Here is an 8,357-nt window from a genome sequence, read left to right on the forward strand (position 1 = left end):
TCCTTCTGGCTCTCATGACTTGGTTTGGGAAGTCTGGAGTGATTCTAATTGGTTTGCCTCTGAATGTCACTTAGCCTTTTGGTTTTGTTACCTTTAAGATTCTCTGCTTGGCTTCCACATTGGTCATTTTGACAATTATGTGGCATGGGGATCCTATTCTCTGATCCTGTCTAAAGGGAGTTCTATAAGTTTCCTGGACCTGTGTATTGACCTCTTGCTCTATGTTTGGAAAATTTTCTATTACTTCTTGAAGAGATTGTTGATCCCTTTGGTTTCACCTTCTTTTCCCTCCTCTATTCCAATTATTCTTAGGTTAGCTCCCTTAAAATGGGCCCATATTTCTTCAATGTCAAATTCCTGCTGTCGATTTTTTTTTCTAAATTAGAAACTATGCGTTCATTTTTGGAGTGATTATCTTCTAGAAGCGAGATTCTATTCTCCATGTTGTCTAATTGGGTGTTTATACTTTGAATCGAGGCCTCTAAAGTTATTTTCCTGATTGATCTTCTAGAGATCTCTGAATTTCTTTGTTATCAGGTTATGATGTTGTGGGATTGTGGGCATTCATTGCTCCATTGTTATTCCTCTTTCCCATGATTTTGAAAGTTTGTGTTTTCTCTGGGTTCTTCCCTGAGTCACTACGACTTCACTTAAGGTGCTCTGGATCTCGAGTCTGTGGTATCTCAGTCACCACTACTCCTTTACTGGGTTGTTGCCAGATTGGGGAAAATATTAATATATTAATAGTGCTTTTATTTCTTCCAATTTCTGCCTTCCTTTTTTGCAGGGAAATCGTGATGAGAACCAAAGTGTAAACCACCAGATGGCTCAAGAAGACGCTCAGCGGCTCTATCAAGCTGGTGAGGGGAAACTAGGGACAGATGAATCTTGCTTCAACATGATCCTTGCCACGAGAAGCTTTCCTCAGCTGAGAGCAACTATGGAGGCCTATTCCAAGGTATGAGTTTTTCTTCTGAAGATTTAGTGTCTATAAAGATGTGAAAATATTTAATCCTGTCATTTTTGTTTGCAGATGTCCAATCGAGACTTATTAAGCAGTGTGAGCCGTGAATTTTCCGGATATGTGGAAAGTGGTTTGAAGGCCATCTGTAAGATAATATCTGTGCCTTGCTTGGTGTTTTGTTTTTTACACTACTAAGGATTGAACTCTGGGGCTTTCTACCTCCAAGCTATACCTCCAGCCCTATTTTATTTTATTTTGAAGTAAGGTCTCACTCTAAGTTGTATAGGGCCTAAGTACCTGAGGCTGCTGTTGAACCTATGATCCTCCTGTTTCAGCCTCCCAAGTACTGGGATTACAAGTATACTCTACCACACCTGGCTTTGTTTTATTTTAAATGTCTTCGAGTTTTACATAGTTGTTCCCATTAATATACTCTCCCTGGAATCAATTGAGGCAGAAGCTGAGCTAATCCTATGTTTTAATATGTAATTGTCTACAAATGGTTGGTGTTGTGATCAAATAGTACTACTGTTTGGAGATTATTTGACCTTCATATGTATATCTTTCCTGAGGACTGTGCAAAATCAGACACATTGTAGCACTTTCTTTGGTGAATGGGAAAGTCCCAAGGAACCATAGGTACCACCACAAAAAATTATTTTGAGCCCTCAAAACACGCTTTTCAGCTGGGCGTGGTGGCGCACACTTGTAATCCTAGCATTCGGGAGACTGAGACCAGAGAATCACGATTCGCGGACAGCCTCGTTTAGTTAGGCCCTCTTTAGGCCCTATTTAGTTAGGCCCTCTGCAACTTAGTGAGACCCGGTTTCAATAAAGAATAAAAAATAGGGCAGGGGGTGTAGCTCAGAGGTCAAATGACCCTGGGTTCCATCCCCAGACCCGCAAAACAACAACAACAAACACACACACACACACACACTTTTCACACTCAATGAGACCCTTTTCCCTTTTCAAATTAAAAAACCAGTTTTTGGTGATCTAACATCCAGATTCTAATAAAATAAAAATTATATTCCCATGGATAATACAGAACTAAACAGAATGTCAGTAACATTATCAGTATTAGCAATGGAAGCCAAGTGTGGTGGCACATGCTTGTAATTTCAGTACTTGAGAAGCTGAGACAGGATGATCACACAGGTTTGAGGCCAGCCTTGGCTACTTAAGTTCTCAGCAACTTAGTGAGACCCTCTTTCCAAATAAAATATAAAATAGGTCTGGGGGTGTAGCCCAGAGGGAGAAGGCCCCTGGACCACTAAAAGAAAAAAAAAAATATATATATATATATATATATGGAGTACCATACAAATATTACTATAATAATTACAGCTAAAGTGTAGTATGTACTTTGTGTATTTCTACCATTTGTAGGAAGAAACTTTGGTAAGTGAATTTCCCAGAGAATGTCAGATTTTTTTTTTAAGATTTCAGAGTTTTAGCTGGTTGTGGTAACGCACACTTGTAATCCCAGCACAAATTTGGGAGGCTGAGACAGGATTGTGGTTTGAGGACAGCCTCAGCTACTTAATGAGGCCCTCCACAACTTAGTGAGACCCTGCTTCAAAATAGAGAATAAAAAATAGGGCAGAGAGTGTAGCTTGAAGGTCGAATGCCCCTGGGTTCCATCCCCAGACCCACCCCCAAAAAATATTTCAGATTTTACTTTATTTACTTATTTTGCGGTATTGGGGATTGAACCCAGGGGTATTCTACCTTCAAGCTACACCCTCACCCATATATCTACCTACCTATCTATCTTTCTAGCTATCTATTCTTTTTTTGGGGGTGGTACTAGGGGTGGAACCCTGACGCTTTCTACTTCTGGGCTCTACTCCCAGACCTATTTTTATATTTTATTTGGAAATAGGGTCTAAGTTGCTGAGAGCCTCACTAAATAGCTGAGGCTGGCTATGAACCTGTGCAATCCTGCTGTCTCAGCCTCTCAAGCACAGGGATTGCAAGCATGCGCCACCATGCCCGTCAAGCCCTATATTTTTATTCCTTATTTAAAAACAATGTCTCACTAAGTTGCAGAGGGCCTCACTAAAGTAGCTTAGGCTGGCCATGAACTTATGATCCTCCTGTCTCCGCTTCCCAAGTACTGAGATTACAAGCGTGCATCACCACGGCTGTCTTATTTTTATTTATTTTATTTCATTTTTTTTGGTACTTGGGGTGGAACCCAGGCGCTTTCTACCCTCTGGCTACACTACCAGACCTATTTTATATTTTATTTGGAAACAAGGTCTAAGTTGCTGAGAGCCTCACTAAGTAGCTGAGACTTGCTTTGAACCTATGCGATACTCCTGTCTCAGCCTCCCAAGTGCTGGGATTACAAGCCTGCACCACCACACCCGGCTTTTATTTTTATTTTGAACCAGGGTCTCACCAAGTTGTGGAGAGCCTTGCTAAGTTGCTGAGGCTGACTGCAAACCTGTAACCTGATCTTCCTGTCTCAGCCTCTTTTTTTGTGGGTCTAGAGATGGAACCCAGGAGCATTGACCTCCAAGCTACACCCCGTGCCCTATTTTTTTAAATCTTTATTTTGAAACGGTCTCACTGAGTTGCAAAGAACCTCACTAAGTAGCTGAGACTGTCTGCGAACCGCGATCCTCCAGTCTCAGTCTTCCAAATGCTGGGATTACAAGTGTGCGCCACCATGCCAGGCCTGTCTCAGCCTCTTATGTGTGGGAATTATAAGTGTGTAGCACCATACCTGGCTCAAAATATATATATATATATATATATATATATTTTTTTTTTTTTTTTTTTTTTTTTGCGTGCTACTAGGGATGGAACCTGGGGCATTCAACCTTTGAGCTCTACCCCCAGCCCGCTTTTTATTCTTTATTTTGAAACAGGGCCTCATTGAGTTGCAAAGGGCCTCACTAATTAGAAGCTGAGGCTGTCCTCAAACCATGATCCTCCCATCTCAGCCTCCTGAATGCTGGGATTACAAGCATGCACCACCATGCCCAGTTCGAACACTATTCTTAAAGAATTTTTGTCATTATTTCTTTTAATAAGATATTCCTAGAGCATACTTGCTACATATTTTTCCAACTGTGGTAGGAAAAGATATAAAGACATAATTCAGTGTAGCTATAGAAAGAAAGAAAGATTTATTGGCTAGAGGGAATCTACTAGAATTGAAGGTTGCTGGGATAAAAATCCCAAACATGCAGTGGAGGGCATCGCCAACCCATGTCAGATTCCTGGGATGATTATGTAGAAGGTGGTGGCAGGTGGGCCAGGCGTGGTAAATGAAGCTGGGTGGGGTTTGCCCTTGTCCTTCTGGTCTGAAGCCTCTCTGACTTGCAGTGCAGTGTGCCCTGAATCGCCCTGCCTTCTTCGCTGAGCGGCTGTACTACTCCATGAAAGGTGCGGGCACAGACGACTCCACCCTGGTGAGGATTGTGGTCACTCGAAGTGAGGTGAGGCAAGGCGGTGCTTTCTGTCTTTGGTCATCTTGATTTTGACTAGATCTTAGTTGGCTGTGAAACCACAGGTACGATGCTAAGAGCCTCCGTCACTGCCAAGAAGCGCAGAGTCTTCACTTTCCTCCTGCTGTGAGGGGACCTACAACAGTACCCCTTTACCTCAACGAAGACAACACGGAAGAGTTTTCTATTGGAGACAGTCTGTGGAGAACACTAGTTATGGGAAGTTGGAAGATAGTACTGGAGATGGAACCCAGGGGCGTTCTACCTCCTAGGGACACCCCTAGTCCTATTTTTTAGTCTTTATTTTGAAACAGGGTCTCACTGAGTTGCGGACAGCCTCACTAAGTAGCTGAAGCTATCCACGAACCTGGATCCTCTTGTCTCAGCCTCCCAAATGCTGGGATTACAAGCCTGTGCTACCACGCCAGGCTAGATATTTATTTTCAATTTATTATTTTTTTACTTTTTGTACTGGACTCGGGCATTTTATATTCGAGCATATCCCCCAGATCAATTTTATTTCTTATTTGGAATCGGGGTCTTACTAGGTTGCCGAGAGCCTCATTAAATTGCCAAGGCTATTCTTGAACCTGTAATCTTCTCATCCTCCCAAGTACTGGGATTACAGACATTTGCCAACACATGGGGCTCTTATATTTCATTTTTAATAGACACAGGAGTCTTGTCATACTGCCCAGGCTGGCACCCAAACTCCTGTACTCAAGTGATCTTCCTTCCTCAGCCTCCTAAGTAACTAAGAATATAGGTATGCATGACCATGCTTAGCTTGCTTGTTTCTTTGATTCTTTCACTTTATTTTTCTGACATGAGAATTAAAGCCTGAGTCTTGTGTATACAAGGCAGGTACTCTACCACTGAGCTATAGTCTCAGCCCCTGACTTTATTTTGTAATTTTCATTTTGCTATGTAAAAAATTACATGAAAGATTGATATAGGTTAATCCTATTGGATTAAAAAGTCATTGAGATTTAGTATTCCTTATGAATTATAATTTTTTTTTTTTTTTGGTGGTGGTGGTACTGGGGTTCCTGGAAATCCTTCTACCTCCCGGTTACATTCCCAGACATCTATTTTTTATATTTTTGTTTGGAAGCAGGGTCTCTTAAGCCAGGGAGGCTGGTTTTGAACCTGCTCGATCTTCCTGTCTCTGCCTCCCAAGTGCAGGGATTACAAGTGTGCGCCACCACGCCCAGCTATAAATTGTAATTTTAATCTTAAAATGTGTAACCTTTATGATTTTTGTGTGTGTGCGTGTATGCTAGGGATTGATCTCAGGGACTTTCTACCTCCAAGCTTCAGTCCCAGCTTATTTTTTTCTTTTCTTTCTTTTTTTTTTTTTTTTTTTTTGCAGTACTGGGGATTGAACCCACAGGCATTCCACCTCCGAGCTATACCCCCAGCCCTATTTTTTAAATTCTTTATTTTGAAACAGGGTCTCACTGAGTTGCAAAGGGCCTCACTAAATAGCTGAGGCTGTCCGCGAACCGTGATCCTCTGGTCTCAGCCTCCCAAATGCTGGGATTACAAGTGTGCACCACCATGCCCAGCTTATTATTAATTTTTTAAAGGGTCTTGGTGGCACACACTTGTAATCAAAATACTTAGGAGGCTGAGACTGGAGTATCTGGGTTTTGCAGCCAGCCTCAGCAACTTAGTGAGGCCCTCTGCAAGTTAGTGAGACCCTGTTTCAAAATTAAGAATAAAAAATAGGGCTGGGAATGTAGTTTACAGGTAGATGCCCCTGGGCTCAATCCCCAGCACTATAAAAAAAAAGTCTTAATTTTATTTATTTATTAATTTATTTATTAATTAATTTATTTATTTAGTGGTACTAGGGAATACCACAGCCCTATTTTTGCCCTTTTTTTTTGGGGGGGGGCAGGTCTGGGATGGAACCCAGTTGCATTCGACCTCCGAGCTACACCCCTGCCCTACTTTTTAATTCTTTATTTTGAAACAGGGCCTCACTAAATAGCTGAGGCTGTCTGTGAACCACTATCCTCCAGTCTTAGCCTCCCAAATGCTGGGATTACAAGCATGCACCACCATGCCCGGCTTTTTTGCCCCCCTTTTTTTGGTGGTACTGGGGTTCCTGGAAGCCCTTCTACCTCCAGGCTACACTCCCAGACCAATTTTTACATTTTTTATTGGAAACAGGGTCTCCTAAGCCAGCGTGCGGCTGGCTTCGAACCTGCGCGATCCTCCTGTCTCTGCCTCCCAAGCGCGGGGATTACAAGCGTGTGCCACCACGCCTGGCCTTTGCCCTATTTTTTATTTATTTTTGAAACAGGTTCTCACTGAGTTGCAAAGAGCCTCACTAAGTAGCTGAGGCTGGCTGTGAACCACAATTCTCCTGTCTCAGCCTCCCGAATGCTGGGAGTAGAAGCTAGCGCCACCACGCCTGGATTCTTTACTTTTAAAAGGGTCTTACCAAGTTGCTAGAGTTTTCTTAAGTTGCTGAGCTTGGCCTTTAACCTGTGATCCTCCTGTCTCAGCCTCCCAAGTACTGCACCATTATGCCTTGATCATTTTCTGTATTTTTTTAAAAAGCCATCCTATTATCAAGTGGTTTGCCCTATTATAAGCCATCCTATGTCTTTAAATGATTAATATTTTTAGAATAATAGATGAGACTAGTACCCCCTTGTCCAGTATTTTACACAGCAGTGAATCAGACCTTTGTTAAGTAGGGCTGACATTGGTATGAATGCCAGTTATAAAATGTCAGGCACTTGGTGTTTCCTCCTTTCTGACATTTGATTACAAAGCATTTATCATTATTACTAATGATAAAAAAAAAATTTTGACTTTTTTGTTCTCACTTGTCATTTCTTATGTAGATTGACCTTGTACAAATAAAACAGATGTTTACTCAGATGTATCAGAAGACCCTGGGCACAATGATTTCAAGTGACACAAGTGGAGATTACCGAAAGCTGCTTCTGGCCATTGTGGGCCAGTAGGAGAGATTGTTAAAAAAAAAAAAAAAAAAAAAACCAATGAAGCTGTTCATCGCTAATCCTTCGGAGCAGTGACTGACCTGCATGCAGCAGTACCAACCACTAGCTACCCAAAACAGCTTTCTACCAAGGACGGTGTCAGGGAAATGTGCTTGTTTTGCACATGTTGTTATTGCCTTAAGTCTAATGTTATTTTTTTTCTCTATATACAATCGAAGTAAAGCCATATCACAATGATGATAAGTTTTGCACTGTTTGTAAAGCTTCATTCTCACTGCTTTTATTCTAATCAAACAATAAACATGAACAATCACTAATTCTGTGTAATATTGAGCAATTTTTTTTAAAGGTTGCTCACTGAACTGGGGATAATTGGTTAGTAGCAGAACTGTTAGCTACCATGTTCCAGGCCCTGTGCTCAATCACCAATATTGAAAAAAAAAGAGAGAGAGAGAGAGAAAGAAAAAATCTGGTCTTCACCTCTAGTTAAAAAATAAATAAATAAAGCCGGGTGTGGTGGCATACACTTGTAATCCCAGCATTTGGGAGGCTGAGACAGTAGGATTGTGGCTCATGGATAGCCTCAGCTACTTAGGCCCTCTGCAATTCAGTGAGACCCTGTTTCAAAATAAAGAATAAAAAATAGGGTTAGGGCTGTAGCTCAGAGGTAGAATGCCTCTGGGTTCCAACCCCAATACCACAAAAAAAAAAAAATAGTATTTATTGTGTGTGTATGTGCAGTACTAGGGATTGAACCCAGGGGCATTCCACCTCAGATACACCTCTAGCCCTATTTTATTTTTTTTATTTTGAAACAGTCTCACTACTTGCTGAGGCTGTCCTCAAACCTGTGATCCTCCTGTCTCAGCCTCCTGAGTACTGGGATTACAAGTGTGTACCACCATGCCTGGCTGAAAATAGTATTTTTAAAAATTAAATTATATATAC

At 41.5% G+C, this 8,357-nt stretch overlaps 1 protein-coding gene across 5 annotated transcripts in view; it reads left to right on the forward strand.

Annotated features, from left to right (window-relative positions):
- ANXA7 (annexin A7) overlaps nucleotides 1–7,868 on the forward strand; it is a gene marked incomplete at its 5' end in the record, with an annotated part of 29,428 nt that extends 21,560 nt beyond the window's left edge. For all 5 annotated transcript variants that reach the window (XM_080694470.1, XM_080694471.1, XM_080694472.1 and 2 more), the window contains 4 exons: nucleotides 788–958; nucleotides 1,034–1,109; nucleotides 4,307–4,419; nucleotides 7,290–7,868. In XM_080694470.1, the coding sequence (XP_080550596.1) occupies nucleotides 788–958; nucleotides 1,034–1,109; nucleotides 4,307–4,419; nucleotides 7,290–7,412 (483 nt within the window). In that variant the 3' untranslated portion in view covers nucleotides 7,413–7,868. The remainder of the gene's footprint in view (nucleotides 1–787; nucleotides 959–1,033; nucleotides 1,110–4,306; nucleotides 4,420–7,289) is intronic.
- Between the last annotated feature and the right edge of the window lie 489 nt (nucleotides 7,869–8,357).

This window comes from Muscardinus avellanarius (genome assembly GCF_963383645.1).
Source record: "Muscardinus avellanarius genome assembly, chromosome: 4".
Classification (NCBI taxonomy): Eukaryota; Metazoa; Chordata; class Mammalia; order Rodentia; family Gliridae; genus Muscardinus; species Muscardinus avellanarius.